Raw genomic sequence first — 20,673 nt, 5'->3', positions numbered from 1 at the left:
AATATCTTCTAGTTCAAAAACAAACTTCTGTAAAGACTGACTTTAGCTGTTAGCATCAAAAATGTTTTTTTCTTTACAAAAAACGTAATTTTTTCCAATTAAAATAAGTGATAATACAACATTTAAAAAGATGATGATGATAAAGCTTTGAGTCAAATAGAGGAAAACCTCAAGCTGTTATGAAATCATATTGCCTTCCAGACATATTTCCACAGACAAACACGAACAAACATATCAGGAGTGCAGCGAGTCTAAAACAACTTTTTATTGGTCAATATACAGAAAGTTGTGGGATGACCACTAAGAGAAAGACAATTTCCATCCATTTCATTTACAAAAGAAAGAGGAAACAGATATATAAAATAACTATCTTGAACAATTGTACAGAGTTTGCTTTTATATGTAAAAGAAGATTTTTTTCTTTACATTTTCTGAAGCATATAATGAGAAAGAAGGACAAAGGAGACAAGGCAGCTGTTTACAGAGATGACTTCACAAGCGCAGGGACAGAATACGGACTGATGGGAGCAACAGTGAGAGTGAAAAACAAAGAGGCGGACCACGACGAGCCGGACCTTTAGACGTTATATCTGCATCATACAAGCATACACTCTGATTCTTCTGTTGCTTTGGTCAGCAAAAAACATTAAAGTTTAATTTGAAAACATATATATTTATGAATATCTTTGTTGTTTTACATTGTTTTTAGATTAAATAAAATCTCTATGATACTGCAGTTTTTAATGTATTGGTGCCATATTTTTAGTCAACAAAACTGAGGATGAAGAGCAACAAGACGGTAACTGTCCTGAAAACTGTTTATTCCAATATTCTGGTTGTGCTTTGTTACAAACTGATGCATGTGGCACAAAAAACAACCAAATAACCTTGAACATAAAGTAAAAAACGAAAAACATTTTAAAAGAATTCTGAACACATTTGCTCTTTTTTTCTCCTCCTGTTGCCTCATCAGACATGCAATGTGAAAGCTGCTTCTCTTGCTGGCTAGTAAAGAGCCAGTAAAGCATGGAGGAAGCCTTACTTATGAACGACAAAAGAAAAATAAAAAGACAAATAAATGAGGAAGTGTGAGTCTTTCAATCCTGATTATGCCCTTTTTAGCCAAAATCAAATTTTTGGGACATAGTTTCTGCAGAGCATCTCAGAAATTGACCTCTGAGTTGTGGGGACTGTTGGAATGCCCGCCCCCTACATCCTGTCACCCATCTGTTTACATGCTCTCTTGCTAGCTTGCTAACAACCTAGCATTGCCGGTGCAACAAAAATAACGAGTAATGTTAGAGCTACCCAGCTGTAAATGTTGAGCCATATTGAGGGAGTGAATGGAGCAGAGAAGGGGGGCTGAGGCCTGCCATTGGAGGTTCCAAATCACACCTACAAGCTTTTTTCCGACTGCATTTCTGACTGATTCACAAAGATTAGAATACATATGTACTCAGAAATGCTTTTTTAAGCTTCTCCCTTTTTAAATATGTCCCCCATCGTCAGAAAAATGCTGCAAGAACTTGTTAAAAACACAAAATTTGAATTAGATTGAGTCTTTAAATGCAAAAAGATGAGTTTGTGACAGCTAAAGGGGGTTGAATTTAAGCTTAGTTGTGGTTGCACCTGGACATGCAGCTGTATCAGCATCTTACACGCTAAAGTCAGCAGATGCAACATCTGCAAAACTTTCTAAATCTGTTTCTAGGTTCTCACACAAAGCCCACAGTTGCATAGAGGGCTTCTTTGATTGTAAATCAATGTAGAAGATCTCAGAACTATACAATGTCAATGTTGTCTTCTGAGTAAGGAAAAAGGAGTTACACTTTGTAGAATAAGAAAAGGGGGAGGATCTAGTGCCAAAGAGCATCCTTCCTTTAAGGGCTACATGAACAAAGCACTGATAGATGTAAGCATGCAGGGTTTCCTTCAGTATTGCAGAGTAAGATGAGCACTTCCTCTGTAGAAAGGGTGGAGGACTAGATTTGATTGAATTGCCCATCTTCGCATAACACTCAGGACAAATAAGGGAAATTTATGCCAAAAAAACCCAACAAAATATCATGTTTTCTCTCTAAAGTCCAAGTCAGACAAACAAAAGCAGAGTCTACAGAGACACCAGAGCCTACAGACACGAATGAACGGAAGGAATCGGACTTCAGGTTAAAACCACAGGAGAGTGACAGCTCAGCTTTGTTTTACCAGCCTATGGAACGTATATCGGACATTTAAAAAACATTCACGAGGGCATACAGGTGAGTATACATGTAACTTTTACTAATATCTGGCAGACAGGCTGCTTTGAAAATAAAAATAGTTACATTTCTTAAACTTTTGGGGGGAAAACTGCAGACGAGTACGGTGGCCCTGAAGAGCAAAACATGCCAACACATCAGTCAATGGAAAAACAAGTTAAAGATCACAAAACAAATAAAGAAATGTTTCATTTTTCATTTTGATTTCTTTAATATTACTTTTTTTTCTTTTTCACCAAACTGGAATAGGTAGGTATAACAGGACAGTGCTGATTGGATGATGACATTTGTCCATCATTTCATCTGGAAGTTATTTAGCATGAAGCGATACTGGATATGCTCCGTACTGATCATAAAATGTTGATTAGTTGCGGAAATGGAAAAAACTTCAAAGTCATAGTCCAATCAGAAATGTCCAACCTTCTTCGGTTCCTTATTTTGCTTCATTTTTTTCAACAGTTCAAAGCAAACTAATTTAAAGAAAACTAATTGGTTTTGTATGATGGAGAATTTACATACATTTTGTTTTTTGTGGGGGTTTATTTTTTGTAACATAAAATAAATTTAAAGCCCAAGAGCAAAATCTGTGGTGTAAATAAATCAATTTAAAGAATCTAGGTACCCTTAATAATGTAATGAACACTGATATAAATAGCTGATTGTTACAATTGTGGTTGTGATCTTTTATATGTATTTGCTCTGACTTATTTGCACTTCAGAGCAACCGTACATGGGTATTAACACTTAATTATGGGATGACTGTGCTTGTTTCATCTATTTATATGTATTCTGCCTCATTGTTGTGAATATGAATGCACGCATGTATGTCGTTTCCAGTACAGTGGACAGCATTCAGTCACGCTGTACGTTCAGCTTTGTCCAGCAGAGGGCGACATTTCTTCAGGAATGAAAACAAGTGAAGAGCATTTTTCCAGCAACAGATTGTAAATTATTTCATTGTGTGTGTATTTTTGTGTTTGTGCTGTTCCTGCACAAAGCACGTCAGGATGTCAGCACTGGGTGTGAGTGTGTTTGTGTAATTGTGTGTGGATGTTTGTGTGTTCTCAGTATGTTGCAGAGATACAGTCCCACTCAGGTTTTGCCTCCTGCTTCCTCCAGTCAAAACCTTCTCTCCCCTTTTCTTCCTCCTCTTCATCGCTGATATCTGACTCAGCAATTGTCATGGCTCCCACCAGCTCTCCATCTTCTTCCTCCTCCTCTTCCTCCTCTTGTTCTCCTTTTAGTGCTTCTCCGAGTCCCTGAGGTCCTTTTATGTCCTGGAGAACAAACAGATTTTTTTGTGGCTTGTGAGCTCTACTTCTTCTATTGGTATTGGTTATTTTTCTCTTTGGAGATACCTCCATGGGGTTAACAGTGATGTTCAGTGCTGAGTTTTCCCAGTCCACCTCCGGATCTTTGCTTTCACTTTCATCGTCTCTGGACGCTTCCTGATGAGTGGTGTGGATCCTGTAGATGCCGATCACCACGATCACCACCAGTGCGGCAATACAAACCACAATGACTGCTGTGGCCGCAGGAGGCGCTGATCCTGGAAGACAAAAGCTCCATTAAACCAGGTGTAAATATAAATACTTCCTCCTTGAGTGAAGTTTAAAAACAAAAGGAAATGCAGCGAGGTCCGTTTGTGAGGTTAACACCAGACACCTTTCACAGGCAGATCAGCTTCCATTTAAAGGTAACCAAACCCTAAATCAACGTTTTTTGGCTGGTGAACTCTATAAATGGGGCTTTGTTTTTTGCATCATGTTGCAGCAGGGGTGGAGCTGTGGGATTGTATTACCATATGGATATATTTTATAGTAACAACTGTTTTAAATACATATTTTTTATCTTCTCATTTGTAGTGGCCTTCCACTCCACTGATGTCATTTGCCCCCCTTCCAAAGCCCTCCTCTTGCCCCTTGTATAAAAAAAATTCTAGCTCCGCCCCTGTTCTGGTTCTGCAACAGTCGCAGTCAGATCAAAAAAAGCTCTGCAGGAAGAACATTTGAAAGAAAAGCACAAAGATATTATAAAATGTTCCCTACATGTTGTCATTTTTTAAGATTTCTACTTCTGAATTTATCTTTAGAAACAAAAGTCTGACTGCAGTGCATTGTGGGTGGAACAGATCCGTAGGCTTACCTGACATGTGTGAGTTTAAGGTGTGGATCATCAGAGGGTGATGGACAGGCCTCATGTACGGGGGCTGGACGGCCATGTGATTGACGTGCTCAACTGGAGCGACATGATGAGGGACAGTCACCTGCAGGAGCAGAAGCACTTTAAAGACACTCATCCTGAGTTGAATCATTGCTGAGACACAAAAAGCAAACTAGAGGAACTTGCCTCCAGAGTGAACTCATTGCTGGTGTATCGCCCGTTAAGTTCAGAGCAGGTGAGTCTGAACTTTCTATCATTTAGAGAAGTGGGTCGCCAGTTCCTGTAGCGCAGCTGTCTGAGTGCCTGCTCGTAGTGCGCCATGGAGTCCACACCTGGTGAGAGAGGAAAACTGTCACCACAAATGACACGTTGGGCGTCTCAGCAGGTCTGCTTTGAGGTTTGTGCCTAAACACAGGCATTAACGAGCATTAGAGCCAGGCGTTTGCGAGCGTTCGTACCATATATTGATATTCCAGAGGTGGAGTTGGTGGCGTCGAGGTGTTTTCCCAGCAGAGCGCTGTGATGAATCTCCAGACTCTCTCTGTCAGGATTCAGTTCCTCCCCAATTACCAGCACATCACAGTAATCCAGGTTGTGCATCACCTCCATCACACCCGGCCTGCGTGCTGAGCTCACAAAATTGGTAAAAAAAATAAATAAATAATGGTAACACGTTAGTTTATATGCAAATGAGGGGAAAAGTGTTTACCTGTGTCAACTCAAAAAAAAAGTGTGAAAATAACTCTGAAAAGTGGGGTGTTATCTTTCCACTCACATCTGCCGGAGCTTTCTCCCTTCATCACTGTGCTGGTGATGCGGAGGTCTTTGAAGAGCGCCACACCCAGCGGACTGCGGAGGTCGCTGGCGAACCGGATCAGTTGATTAGATCCTGAAATGGTGATTCTGGGTTCACTGGGTGGCAGCACCATAACCACTGCCTTAATTTCTGGAATGGAGAGACATGTTTCCTCCCCAAAACACCTGAAACACAGAAATACACAGAGGAAGGTTATTACGAGATGAAAGCTGCTCCTCTGGTATGCTTTGAAATCAAGGTATAAAAATGGGGTTTGATTATGTTGGAAACAGATTTTTGAAAATATGTGTTTACCGATTTTCATAAAACCAATTTGATCTTGAATTGTTATTTTAGTTGTTTGGTTTTATGTTTTAGATTCTTCTGTATTTGTTTACTTATTATATATATTTTTTGACAGTGTGACTGTCTTGAATAAACCCAGTTTCTGTGACACACAATCACATGATTTCATATTTTTGTATATTGCTTGTATTCATATGTTCTTTTTGTGTGAATCAAATTCAAATTCAAATTCAAATTAAATTAAATTAAATTCACAAAAGTGGTTTCCACTCTCGCTCACATAGTTTTTACCCAAAATATCGTGAAAATGTAATACATGAATCCTTGACTAAAAATGAATGAAACAACATGACATACCATGTGAATATACTGCAAATGCAGAAATTCCGTTGCCATGGATATCCGGAAGTTCACTTATGCAGATTCTTCTAAAAATTACATAGATTTGTTCGTCACCATCAGATTTCTATAAATTAAAATGGTTGCTATGGAGATAAAACTAATAGAATAGCTGAAGTTTTGACAAAAGTGTTTGTCCATGGTGGCAGGGGCACATGAGGAGGGTTAGGGGCGTGGAGCAGCTGCTCAGCCAGTGAGAACAGATCAAGAGAATGGTATTAGCATTTTTATTAAATTCTCTGTAGTAAAAAGTTATATAAAAATAAACAAAAAATCCTGTTGTGAAAGTAAACACTTATTTTAAGCATATAATCTTGTCTGAACAAAGTTTTGTCAAAAATCTTATTAAGATATAGGATTCAAATGATCATAAACATGAACCCTATGCAGCAGAGATCCAGTGAAAGGTTTGAGAACAGCAATGAAATGGCTTCAAAAAAGTAGGATTCCATAAAACCTTTTAAAAAATTCAAACCACTTTCAGGAAAGATGACATGAGTGTGTGCCTGTCAAACATGTCCATCTCTTTGTGAAAACTCAATAGGCTCCCTGAGTCACAGCAGCTCCTACTTTATCAGGAAGCTGCCAGTAAACAAACCAATCGAGATCTTTTTAGGAGATGCTTTTAGAAAATTACACTGAAATCCATCTTTTTAAAAACTGGAGAATATTACATAAAATTGCACAAAATAAAGTAAAATTGAGATATTCTGCGATCCCAGTGAAATCTGAAATAAAATGGATGAAAAAGGAAGTACAAAAATACTCCAGCTGTGTTTGTCACCTGGAGGCTCAATGTCCTGCAAGAACAGCTGGTCTGTTAAATGTTTCACACTTTCCATACTAATGATCCATCCATTTTCCTTTGACTGAGAGTTATGTGGCTTGAAGAAGACAAAGACGTACGCGGCACACGTCCGTCATGCTTTATCCCAGCTGTGGCTATAATGCATCATTTCACATTAATCTCCTGCAGAAAGTCACACCAAACAGACCACCTGGAAATCATGACAAACAAAGACGGCAGAGGGGTGTGCAAAGGCATCTTATCTCATTTACTGTGCAGTCCAGCACACTGTTAGCACTGAATCAGAGTAAATGTGGAGATAACGCCTGTTGCTAAGCTAATGACTAAACATGCAGACATGCACACAGCTAAAAAAGATCAATATATATAAAAAAATGCATAATGAAAGTTTTTTTTTGCTAGCTTTTTCATTGATTTTTGTGAAAGAGTAATCACTGCATATTTAGTAGGTGCTTATTTTTTATTTTTGGTATACAATTATCTAAATGTTATTTATAATATACAAAAAAAAATACAGTAAAAAATAACAGACAAGCAGATTTATGTATGAGAAGAGGTTTTAAAAGCAAAGAATGGAAATAATTCTGATGAAACAATGCTTGAAATGTCACAATATTGAGGGTATTTTTTGTTTTCTAGATTGTTCTGTTTTGGTCCAGATCCCCACATTCCGGATTCAAGGTTCAAGGCCAAATAGAAGGTACCAAATCCTGCAGTTCATCAAATGACCACTGGAGGCAGGTGTCAAAGGAAACCATTTCTTTACTTTCCACAAATGTTATCTGGTTTCTACGGGGCTCTGGACATCCCTCAAATTCATAATATGTGCCCACAAATTAAATGGTAAAGGGCATATAAAATTAGTACTTTGTGTGCACAAATGAGTATTTTGTAGTCACAAATGAGCATTTTATTAGCATTTTGAGGCCACACGTTAGCATTTTGTGTGCAGAAAATGCTAATTTGAATGCAAAAAATGGGAAATAAAGTGAGAAAAAACTCATTTGAGCACATAACTTCTTTTTAGCACTAGACAGCACAAATTAGTAAAAAATTATGCTCAGAGGATACTAATTTGAGCACACAAAAAGCTAATCTGAGTACGCATGATGCTAATTTGTTCATAAGAAATGCTAATTTGAGCACAAAACTAAAAAACATTTTAATGCCCACAAAATACAAATTTTTGTGCACAAAATGATAATTTGAGTCCACAATTTAAACTAAACTGTTAATTTTAGGTGTTTTTTTTAAATGTCATGTTTAGGGCTTTGTGGGTTTTAAATATTTTTTTGTTGTTTATTACTTTATTTTATTTTCATGATAACTCTGAGTGGAGGAGTATTTGCCTTATTTTATTTATTTATTTTTATTTCAGTAATTTTAATTTGATGATATCTTAAATGATTATATATGTTAGATTAGATTAAAAAAGATTAGATAAGAAATGGTTTATTTCATTTGCAGTGGTTTACATCCATACAAAGTCATCTCAAACACAGAATAACTGGGCATGTTCAGTGTGTACAATATCTGTCGATGATTGTATTATTATTATCATTATTTTAAACTTAGTGTTGCAGCACACATTTTTTAATGAAAAATTGAAGTCAGTTTGGGCCTCTAATATGTCTTTATCACTGGATTTCCAAAGCAAGGAAGTCATTTTTCAATCATTTAGGATGTTACAAATTGTCGAGTTATTAAAAAGTTTAAACTATGGATGAGAAACTTCTAATGTTGAACTTTACTCTGTAAAAATACAGAAAATGCTCCCTTAATAAAGGGATTTTTTTAACAATATAGACCCTCAATTAACTCCGTGTACACTTACTGTACAGTGGTGGTGATGTGCAGCCGTCTGAGGCCCGGTGTGGGGAACTGACGGGAGTTGATGTAGGACACCTTGGTTATAGCCGTGTTGATGCTGTCCACATCCTCCCCCTCCACCACCAGCACCGACTGGGCCGGGTTGAAGTGAAACTGGACACACACACAAAAAAATACACAAGAATTTAAAAAAAATTAACTGTAGAAATGTTTCTAGTTTCAGCTGATTTACAAAATAAAAAAATAACATGAAAGAAAAACGTAAAGAAGATGTTTCATTTTGAATTCAGAGTATTTGCTGTGTTCTGCTTGAATGCAACAGTTACTTGTCCCCCAAAGCCACGCTCGGGTAATAAGCAGTTATTACTGAAAGCGAGAGCATGTTGTGAGTCAGAACTGTGTTTCCACTGATCCACACACCTTTATGTCCTTAGCCAGGCTTTCGAGTGAGTTAATATCAAGACCTTCTTTGCAGGCCTGCAAACAGGAGATAACCTTCTGGGTTTCAATGCGGCCCGGTCGGATTGTCAGCCCTGAAAGGCTGCCGTGGAAATACTGGGTGTACCTTGGGGTCTCTACTTCAAGTAAAAAAAAAAAAAAAAGAGCAGACACAGGGTTAGGAGGGTGACCCAGGAGGGAGGGGGCACAGTGGAGTGGCTCAAACACGGTAAATTAAGACATGCAAAAGAAATAAAAAAATATCCTTTCAAAATAAAAGGGAAGCATTTTTTTTATTGTATGAAGCATTTTATGCAGATTTCTGAGAATTTCTTTACATTGCATCAGAAAAAAATGACATTTGCTTTAACATGCAATCCCTATATATTGCTTGCCTTAGCAATAACAGTTCTTTTACTTGTTACAGTATGTCTAGAGTTCTATATGTCTCAGAAATACTGCCATTTTATAGAATAATTGTTGAAACCCTGTTTTTTCATGTCAGCATTACAGCAGCAGATAATTACTTAATTATAAATTGATATACTTCTACAAATTTAAATTTTAAAACCTAAACAAATGTAGATTACAGTAGATTTCCATCTGAGTTAAGAACAAGCTGTACCTCAAACGTTGAGCTCCAGCTGCAGCCAAAAATAAATGTCCTTTTTTGTAATGCATGCAAACTGCAGTGCCTGAAGATTCATCTCTTGTGTGTACAGAGGATTGCAGCAGAGTCTCTGAACCTCTTTCATATAGAATTCTTAGTGTGCCTTAAGGACCTGCCAGTTTACCCTGAGGTGCCATTTCCACCTTGTTTTTTATTTAAGCGTGTCATTTCTCCTAAATCAACATGCCAGGTCCACTTATGAAGACCTTCATTTCTTTGCATTTTAAAATCTCATGTGTGACTCTTTCACAGAAAATGATTAATATAATTTGTTAATGCACTTTAAAGCATGACAAATATGAGGATGTAACTGCTTTCGACAGGGAAATTGCAAAAAATGTAAAAATATTCAGCAGATTTGTCATGCTTTTATTCATTGATTAACATTCAACTATAAATACTACATGTATTTGGCCTTTTTTTAAAAATTAATATAAATATGCAGAAACATACTCAAAGACATTTATCCAGATATCAGAAGTGTTCTTTAGTGATTAATTTACTCTTTTTATTTATCTAAAAATGTGCTTATGTCATTAAATTAAATCAGTAAAACAACAATTGAGTCTTAGGGGAGACTGAAAACGAGTCTTCTAAATGAGACACGTGAAGTTCCACTGTGAGATGGTTTGGTTCAGTTCTGCTTCTAAATGTAATTTAAGATTGGGCTCGCCTGAACCCTGAAATCGCTCCTGCCTCTGGACTGCTGTCTACGGAGCAGAACGGCAGACAGAAACAGCAAATGATGTCAGTCTCAGATGTATCGGTGAGAAGAACGCAGCCCTGTAAACATGTAGAGCCGAGAGTCGATCCTGTCAAGCAAACACTCTTCAGTATGCCGGCACCAGCCTCTATAAACTGTAAAACCATCATAAAATGTGCTTTCGTAAAACAAATTCAATTATTTCTCTGCTTTTTATCCATAGATTTATTTACTAAAGAGATTTTCTTAATATACAACAGTGTGAACTGTTTACATCCAGCTCTTCAGGATAGATTTCAGGTTTTTGTTCCATAATATTACAAACTTGTCATTTATGTGTGTCTGAAAAGGTCACATTTATTTGTACAGCACATTTACAAATACATTTGCATTGAGTGAATGCTATAATGAAATCTGAGTAAAACAGATGAAAATGAAGCTCAGACTGCTGCTAGATAAGCAATAATAAAAATCATAAATCATTTAGATCCAGATTAAAGACCTTGTACTTTTCATTTCTATTTAGCTTGATTAAAATTCACACTCAAAACATTGATCTTTATTCTACTTGTAGAGGGAATCTTCTTTTTTTCTATTAATATAAATGTCTATGTCAGATTTTCTGAATTTGATATTTGAGCATCAGCATTTTGCACATCGCAGTAGGTGTTTGTGGGATGGTATCCTCCACTAAGTTCATGGTTATTAGTCAAGAGTTGCATGTGTAGTAGGTTGACTTTAAATTGTCCCCAGGTCACTATGTGACTCACTAGTGACCAGGTCAGGGTGTACCCTGCCTTCGCCCAGCGGTAGCTGAGTTAGGCTCCAGCAACACTGTGACCCAACAGGGATTGAGTGGGTTTAGAAGATAGAAGGATGGATCGTTTTCAGTTACTCAGGTCCTCCAGTTCCCACCTTCTCTTTTTCCCAATTTCAAGCTTATCAAGGTTTTGTTTTGTTCTATTTGAGTTCATGAATTAAAGATTTTGAGTTTCGCTTGTTTTCTCCACACTTCAATTTCATGATGAATACGACTTTTAGAGAACCATTTAAAAGGGACACTTGGCCGTTTTAAACAGTGTCAATATTTATTGCATTTCAGTTTAACAGTATTTTGTCACTCACTGGATAGTTCTACAGAATTACCCTCCAGTAATAAAAAAAATACACTGTCATATCTGCAGCAGTTTCAGTTAGTTTTTTTCATTCTGTTCGGTTCTGATAAAAAGCTCAAAGAGACTTCTTCGAGTGCAGAGGCAGCTTTCAGTCAGACTCAAAGGTGACTAGGTCTTGGCTTCAGGGGTCAAAAATCCATCTTATGTCAGTCTCATTTTTAGAAACACAACAGGTTATAAATATCTTAACCTTTGTTGGAGCCATTTGGCTGAAATTAGATTATTCATTATAGTTCATGCATGCATGTGCCTGTCATACCTTGGTCATGCGGCCGTTCTGGCCTCTGATTGGTTTAGATGAGTTTTGGGAGCTGCTGTGACTTTAGTTGGACTTAGAACTTGGGAAGCACGGCAGCACATTAATCTTAGACCGTGTTTTACGTGTTTTACGTGTTATACGTGTTATAAATGTTATAGTTACATTTAAGCTTTAGTAAACATTTTTTCTCTTCATTTTTGCTTTGAAATATAGATTTATTGTTTTATTTTTGTACCTTGTTACTTTTAAGAACGTGCAAGAAAATAAATCGCATCAAAAAGAAGAACAGCGACTCTTTTTTCCGAAGCACGCGTCAAGACACTTCCTGCAACCCAAGTTTTCCGAATGTAACTGCAATGGCAGCTACAACCTTATATAACAATTTGTATCACAGTTAATACATGAATTTCTGAGACCCATATCTCATTGTACTGATCAAACACTTCCTCTAAAATCCATAGTGGAATCCTTTAATTACATATGTTGAGAGTTTGCCTTTAGCATGAATGGGGAGAAATAATTACTGATGATTACTTATAATTATTGCTGTTGTGACTTTGAATGCTGCAGCGCTGCATGTCAATGTGTAGGTTTTAGTGTACGTTTACTGGTTTTTATATATATATATCTATGGAAAGGATATTTTATGATATTTGTCATTTATTTGTTAATCTATTAACATGTATTATTTAAACTTAACAAGATTTTTAAATTACTTTGTTAAATTTTTTTTCTTAGTTTTTCTTTGGTGCACACACAAATAATTAAACATTACATTAAACTACATTTAATTAATTACCAATTAATTATTTGTGTCAGTTTTGTGTGTATGTGTTTGATATTTTTTTCCTATTTCAGGCTTAATTCTGACAGTCTAACCTTACTATATTTTTTTCTTTTTCTTGTATAGGTGCAAATTCCTTTTTCATATGCTCACTTTTTGAAAAAACAGAAAATATTTAAATTAAAGAAAGTTCTCAAAAAAAAAAAATCCACTATAAAATAAAGGAACTTAATCTGTTTTCTGCCCTGTAATTCTATATCATTCCACTAGAGGCAGTAGAGGGACTTTTCATGGTCATTTCAAGATGGCTGCTTCCATGAAGTCTCAAAAACACTTATGACGGGAAAAAAAGTTTGTCTTATTTTCTAAACTTTATGGTGAGAATAGCTCATCTATTGTCATTCATTTTTCTAAGTGACTCCTTGTTGTATATAAAAATGCAAAATTTGTCAATAGTTAATTATGTGAGTCAATAGTTTCGGATCTCAAACTACCATAGTTGTGAGCAAAAACTGTTGTGAGCAACTTTAGTTGAAAAAAACTTGCAAGTGAAGGTCAAAACGTACTAAAAGCAGAGAAAAGTTTTTTTTATTTACTATCTCATAAATTTAGAGTGAACAACAAAAAGCTGTGTGTAGTTGTTGGACAGGACTGGATGATGATGTAAGGGCGTGTTGGATCAGATAAAAGCTTCTTTTCTGGTTAGTATTGAACATAACTGAAGAGCGGGCAGAAAGATGGGTCTGAGTGAAATTATGACATTGATCCAGTCCGCTCACCTGATCAATGTCTTCCCAGCCTGATTAGGAAGTGATAAGTCAAGCTGTCGAGGCTTCAAGCACCGCGCAGACTGCTCTTTTCTTATTTAAGTGTGTGCCGCAGCAAGCTAAGGAGGAGCAAATTGAGCTTCTTTATTTTGATCGATGCCTTTCATTTCCTCCATAAAATCCTCTGTGCTTTTTATGCCCACCATGTGCTTCTTCTTCACTGAATTATCTGAAATGTTCCCGCCTGCTCTGAAATCACACACATTTTCTGTTCAAACTCCATAAAAAGATTATTACAGAAAACTGCGTAAAGCAAAAAAAAAATAAAAAAATAAATAAAAAAGCGCTTATCTTGTTCCTGTTAACCTACTCAGGACAAAGTGCTGAACTTCCTTTCGCTCTCAGAGCAGGGAGAGTATTGTGGGAGAGTGTTTTTTACCCGCATGTCTCATTATGTTGTTGATTGTGAGGAAAAGAGGAGGGAGAAATGGCAGACTCTGAAAGGCATTCGCGCTAATGGCCTGCAAAGTTATCAGTTGCAGCTTAGTGAAGCTTAAAGCGGCTTCATTGGGATGTAATAGCTGGCAAACTTGTCCTCCATTCACTTCTGCTAATCCTTCCTTCAGGGCTTTCTCTCGCAATCAGAGATTCATAGAAAGAGGAGCGCGAGTGGGACATGTGAGCCGTGGAGGGAAACGATGACAACAAAAAGAGAAATTGCAATCAAGCGGAGGATGGGAGGACATGTAAGCTGCATCCCAAAAAGCCGTCATGACCGACGCTCACCGGCGCTGTGAGCATTATTTAGTCGAGAAATATTTGCAGCCTCCTTTTTGGGCTTATGAAGCACTTTGATGCAATTATTCGAGTAATAAACATGGCTGCATTTATTCCACTGCAGTCACTGCTGCCTTTCGTCTCCAGCGAACACGCAGAATTTCCTGTTGATACCCACCCAACTTCAAAGAAGAAGCACTCAAAGCCCCGGGGAATATATCCTAATCCTTTTATTGGTTTGAACAGTGACTCTCCTGCTTTCTCCCCCTCGCTCTGTTTGGGATTCAAATGTAATTTTCAGCATCTACCGGCTGTTGTCCTTATTTATTGGTTCAATTTCTCTCTTTAGAATATACCGGGTTGTTACCAATTTTCAGACTGGACCCAAGTGCCAACTTTAAAAATGAGCTCATTTTGATTCATCTGCAGGACCTCCTCAGATTAGGTGGAGCTTCATTTAGGATATAAGGCTCCAAACTATACTAGATTACAACAAAAAATGTTTTTTAGACATTTTTTTTCTAGATGATAAAACCTAATTTTGGTTGCAACTTTTAAAAATGTAGCCACAAATCAAAAACTAATAATATATATATTTTTTTTTTATTAAAAATGTCCTTAAAGTTCCACTCTCACCATCTTTTGAGCTATTTTTAAAAGCATTCTGAATTGTCTTTTAACTATCAATACGGAATTTTAAGCCAAAATAATAATAATAAAAAAGAAAACTGTTGTTATTAAGGACATAGTTTCTGCAGTGGCAGTAAATCAGTGGGAGTAAGCCCACCCCACTTCCCTTCACCCATCTGTTTACACGCTCTTCTAGGAGCTTACAGACCCTTACAACTTCTAATGTAACATTATCAGTGTAAAAAAATGGTGAGCAATATTGAAGTTATCAAACCATACAGTTTTGAGTCAGAAACAGATTAGAATGTACAATCTATTTATCTGTAAGTGGATGCATCAGAGTTTAATACATGTCTTCAATCGTAAAAAAAAATGGCACAAAAACATGTCAAAAAAACCAAAAACATGATTTTCATTCAAGTGGGTCTTTATGTCAACACTCCAAGATTGAAAAGCTGCAGCAGTCAGATTCAATTAGACTTGCAAAAAGCCCCATGAAACAACTGCAGCTGGAGTTTCTTGTCTTATTTCATCCTATTTGATCAAGGCTTCTGCTTTCAGATGAACAAGCCATCACAAGCTGGCACTGACCTTGCCAGCAGGCGCCCACAGTCAGCTGTGTATCAATCTTTGAGGCATGGATCGGCCAGTCATCCGTCACCAGGTAGGGCTCATAGGTCACGCCGTCCACAAATAGAGTCACCGCAGGAAATTCCACGTTGATTACATAATAGTGCCACTCCTTGTCACAGATCTGCGAAAGCAGGAGGAAAAATCAACATCAGGCTTCCACGCTATCAGTCGCTTCATCTGCATGCATGCAAAAAAGTTTCTTTCACCAATTAAAAAAACACTTCTCAAGGAACTACATAATTTTTGAATGTGTTATTGGGTGTTTATGTTTACAGGCTGCTGCTAAAGATGATGTTTACATTGCAATCGTATGCTTAAAACTGAAAGTGCATCCTTCAGTGCAGCCTCCTCGTCTGTCTGCCTTCAGTAAATGACAGTGTCATTTAGCCCTCTTGTCACTCCTGGATCGTACACTCCAGGTCGTTAGACAGCTAATGAGGTTTCTAACTAATGAGCTGTTTAGGAAAGACACACAAAGACAGCTGTGGTGGCACGTCTCACAAAACTTCTATTAAACATTCTGTTTTTTTTCTTTAATGGCGAAACCTGTGAAGGTGTTTTTTTTCCCTCATGGAAACCTTCCATGTAGAGCTGGTACCTCTGCCAAACCCCTGAGCTGATCCAGTTTGGATTTGCAGTTTACCCAATTTGTCCAATTCTACTCTAAAATCAATGTTGTTTGGCCATGAAATCAGTTTTTAGTTAACTAATAATTAAAACTGAGCAAATGTGATGCTTTTTAATTAAAATGACTCAATCCTACATTAAAAGTCAACAGAAAATATATTTTTTTCCCTCAAATCCTCACAAGAAATTGCTTTAAAATCAAAGTAAGTTGATGGATTCAGAAAAATTGATTGAGCTTTTTTTTAAGTGATGCTTACTAAGCCTGAATAACTAATTTTTTAAACCCAGCCATCTTATTATGCCATAAAAATATGTGAAAAGAAAATATAATTTTTAACTTAATTGGAGAAGACATACAAAATGTTTAATACAAACAATGAAACATAATTCTGGATATGCACATCTGTATAAAACATCATAGTAGTCTATTTAGAATGCAAGTTTTCCCAAAATTGGGCGCATAAAATAAACTTTCAGTCTTTCTAATGGACAAAAAACTGGAAAAATAAATCTGTAAACAAACAATTCTTGTTTTTGGACTAAGTTAGCAATGTGGGACTTGAAAATAAAAACCCAAGGTACTTGTAATTTGTCACAGCTTTTATAGGTGTACCTTGGGCGGTCAGTATTACCGGTATATTCCCTGGTAGCTCGCGTGTATGTGAGAATACTATAACTTTTTTTTTTTTCTGAATTTAATTTCAATGGGTACAACCAAGATTGGACAACTGAGAAAACAAAGTGAAACCAGGTGTCTTTTTGTGTCCAGGTTTTTTTAGTTCTCCAAGCACTTATTTCACAAATCTGTTTTGGTAATAATATGAGGTCTAAGTTTAGGTAGTTTGGCATTTCTGACAGCACCAATTACACAGTTTTTAACCATGATTTGTCCCCTTCAGGAAACATTTTTTTTTAGTAAACCAACCATAGTTATCTTTATAAGTTCAATATAATACCTAAATCTTGTAACAAGTCTTCAAATGAAAGAATAATGGGACAGTTAGGGTGGATTTTTTAGTCCTAATTTTAGGCTTTCATGTCAGTCATCTGAATAATCTAAGCTACTAGCTGGTTAAAATAAATAAATAATGATGGCAACAATCAAATGCTCCATCTCAAGAGAAATTCAAAGTTTTGGTGGATGAAAATACAACACTAACGAAGAGAGTTCCTCTTTAATCTATTTTTTATGCTATTCCATCTATTTCTTTCCCATCTTTGAACATAATAACAGTATGACGGAGCCCCTGAAAGAACCAGAGTGACAAATAATGCCTTTTACTTCGTATGCTAGTCTTGGAACAATTGCAAGGTAACAGCTCTGCCTGCAAATCCATTCCAGGAACCTTCAGAGCACATGCAATCAATAATTTATGGCATAAATATGACAGCACAAAGGGATCAATCAAAATGTCAGGAGGAAAAGCTTAAACCTGCAAAAAAAAAAAAAAGGGAGAAATTGATCAACTTTGTCCATAAAGCACCAAAATTTATCTGTAGACATCTGACTGGTGCAATTAAGGAGCATTAATTTTTTTGCACAGAGCTGCTGACTGACTTCAAAACATCAGAAATGGTGCAGGGATGCCACGTACACATGAGCACACAGACACACACATCATTAGCAGATAGGATCTATAGTCCTTTCTCTGCTGCTGAGGCATGTTTGAACACACGCGGCTTTTCTAAAAACGCATGAATAAGTGGGAGGTTGAAATTATTCCTGCTTTGTAGAGGGATAAAGAGACAATGAGTGCTGAACACTGATTAGCCAGCTCCAGGCAGGCTGCTCGGGATGAACACAGTCGTCGCAGCAGCCGCTTAATAAAGACAGTCAGACCATATCTATGCAGACGCTCTTCTTTATTCACAAACTCAGCTCGTATTTTTACCTTTATTCACTCTGTTAGTGTTGTTACCGGCAGAACTGACGTCCAGGAAAGTAAAAAGTGAAATCATACTGAGAAATGACCTTTTACTTGATGGGTGGTGAAGTAAAACTTCTGTTAAATGACGGAATCTAACTTACTGGATGTTTTAAAAAGAGACAAAGAGCTAAAAAGACATGGAATGTAGTTTGTGAAACAAAAGTTTTACTATTTGTATTGATTTTTTATCTCCAAATACTCTATAAACACTGTATCACAACAATGAGAATTTTAGTAAAGAAAGTAGGAAGTGTGAGACAAAAATAAAATCTTTTATTTTGAAATGGTGCAAGTTGTGAAGACTTCCTGAGACTCTGAGTAGAAACTTCAATAAAAACAACAACAACAAAATCCCACATTGGTAATATTGATGTTCCACATTTAAAGGACATCCATCCATCCATCCATCCATCCAGCCATCCATCCATCCATCCACCAACCAACCAACCATTAAGATTTAAGATTAAGAAACCTTTATTAGTCCCACAATGGGGAAATTGCAATATGTAACAGCACAGGTACAGTCGGAATAGGTAATAAAGATAAGATATAATATACATAATAAAGAGCTAAAACGGTAAGATACCATCCATCCATCCATCCATCTATCTTCTATATTCAACTGAGATCTCGTCAGGGGGGCAGGAGTCTGAGCAAAGATACCCAAACTTTCCTCTCCCTGGTCACTTCCTCCAGCTCCTCTGGGGGGACCCCGAGGAGTTCCCAGGCCACCCGAAAGACGTAGTCTCTCCAGCGTGTCCTGGGTCGTCCCTGGAGCCTCTGGAACACCTCCCCAGGGAGATGTCCAGACCAGATGCCAGCATAAAGGGAACCTTAACTGGCTCCTCTCGATGTGGAGGAGAAGCTGCTGTAATACGAGCTCTCTCCAGGAAAAAGAGGTCCTCGCACTACACAAGAAGCTCATTCCAGCCACTTGTATCCAAGACCTTGTTCTTTTAGTCATGACCACAGTTGAGTATTGGAGCAAAAATCCACCAGTAAATTGAGAGCTTTGCTTTCTGGCTCAGCTCTCTCTTCATCACAACGGACTGCTCCGGTCGTACAGAGACCGGACAGTAAGGCTCCCCGTACAACCAGAGCACCCTCCACAGGACACCACAGTGGACGCGGTCAAACGCTTTCTCCAAATCCAGAAAGCACATAGACTAGATGAGCAAACTCCCACAAACCCTCCAGCACCCTGAAGAGGGTGTAGAGCTGGTCCACCGCTCCAAATTAAAAGTGAAACTAAAATGTGATAAAAAATATTGCAAAACATGTAATTCATCACTCATGCCTAAAAATCTTTTATTTTTATTACTGCGCCTGTCTCCACCAATGATAAACGTGGCCGTGGAGATGGTAGTGACTAAACTTTTTTGAGTGAGATTCCATTTCTTTTGTATACTACTATGCAGCCACCAAGTTTTATTGCTAAGAATAAAACACCAGAGATAAGGTCCTTTATCCTGTGGGAATCTACCACAGAGTATTTACGAGGCCATTATTGCATCCCATATATCAGAATAAAAGAAAGAAGAGCTCAAAAGCCCCCAAAAATCCCAGAAAACGACAAAACCAGAGACAGAATTGTTAGTTTCTGTACTTCAAACAGTTTAATACTGCGTCATCCCAGTTGCTAACAAGCAAATCAAATTTTCACATCTATTTTTTAGGTTATATAACTAAAGATCTAGAATCAATAGGGTGGAATGGATCAAAACCAAATGCAACAGCGCCTTGGTCACAAGCGGCGTTGGAGCTTTTTCAATCAGCTGACATAAGCGGAATAATGAGGACGTTCTGCTGCTGCTTGGAAGCTCGACTCGGTGGAGAGGTTTGGGACAATAAAAGGCTTTCTTTAAACTAAGAAAACATTGTTTTCTGATTTGTTTTTTCTGCCATCCTCTCAAGTATTTGACAGTTTTTCCTTTTTGATTAAAACGACTGGCTTACACTATCTTTCCCCTTGATTGTATGTAGGATATATGACATGTCAGTGGTGTCGACAGAGACTTTTTTGTTATGCTGAAAACACATTAAAACTGTCAGGCGCTCTGGAGGAAAAGATGCTTACAACACATGTGAAGCAGAGGCAAGGCAATCAAAGCCTCACGCTTCCATCGTGGCCTACATGACAAAAAAGGAAGGATCTAGATGTGCAAGCTCTCCATTTTCTTTGAATTCAGAATTATTTAGTAATTTGATGAAATGTGGCTTTGCCTTAAGGCATCCGTGCCCTCATTTCCTCCTCCTCTCCTCTGTCCTGGTCTCTGCTTTGTTGTCTGGTCTAATTTCTTCAGTTTTCCTTCCCCTGCTATCTCCACCTCCACATCATCAACCACTTACAGCTTCCTCCTCTCTTGTTTCCTCTTTTTATCTCCTCTTTTTTTCCCTCCTTTTTCTTTCAGCTCACTTCCGATTCGCTCTCCTGTGCCACGATGGTGGCACAGCTTTTTGGTGAAAGGCCATAATGTCAGAGGAACAAGTGGAAAGAAAGAAAAACAGATATGATGATTTTCATTTTAATATAATAAAGTACTAAAAATGAAAGTTTATCACAATAAAAGTATATTAACTAAACATAAAACACTACTAGTCAAATTATCCTCTCTTAAACCGAAATCCAAGTTTATATGAATATTATTTTCCAGATACAATAATGCATTAAGAACATAATTAGAATTGCTCAAAACCACATAACTAAAAATAAATCGAATTG

The 20,673-nt window shown here is 37.3% G+C and overlaps 1 protein-coding gene across 1 annotated transcript in view; it reads right to left on the bottom strand.

The window, feature by feature from the left end:
* Window positions 1-241: 241 nt before the first annotated feature.
* The window catches only part of clstn2 (calsyntenin 2), a 145,833-nt gene continuing 125,401 nt past the window's right edge, over window positions 242-20,673 (bottom strand). Inside the window, exons 10-18 of the mRNA XM_024274145.2 lie at window positions 15,353-15,517; window positions 8,981-9,145; window positions 8,565-8,713; window positions 5,197-5,402; window positions 4,880-5,047; window positions 4,608-4,753; window positions 4,404-4,524; window positions 3,617-3,807; window positions 242-3,535 (exon numbers count right to left, since the gene is read on the bottom strand). Of these exons, the coding sequence (XP_024129913.1) occupies window positions 3,323-3,535; window positions 3,617-3,807; window positions 4,404-4,524; window positions 4,608-4,753; window positions 4,880-5,047; window positions 5,197-5,402; window positions 8,565-8,713; window positions 8,981-9,145; window positions 15,353-15,517 (1,524 nt within the window). The 3' untranslated portion in view covers window positions 242-3,322. The remainder of the gene's footprint in view (window positions 3,536-3,616; window positions 3,808-4,403; window positions 4,525-4,607; window positions 4,754-4,879; window positions 5,048-5,196; window positions 5,403-8,564; window positions 8,714-8,980; window positions 9,146-15,352; window positions 15,518-20,673) is intronic.

Source organism: Oryzias melastigma, linkage group LG17 (assembly GCF_002922805.2).
Source record: "Oryzias melastigma strain HK-1 linkage group LG17, ASM292280v2, whole genome shotgun sequence".
NCBI lineage: Eukaryota > Metazoa > Chordata > Actinopteri > Beloniformes > Adrianichthyidae > Oryzias > Oryzias melastigma.
This window is presented reverse-complemented; position numbering and strand designations above follow the sequence as displayed.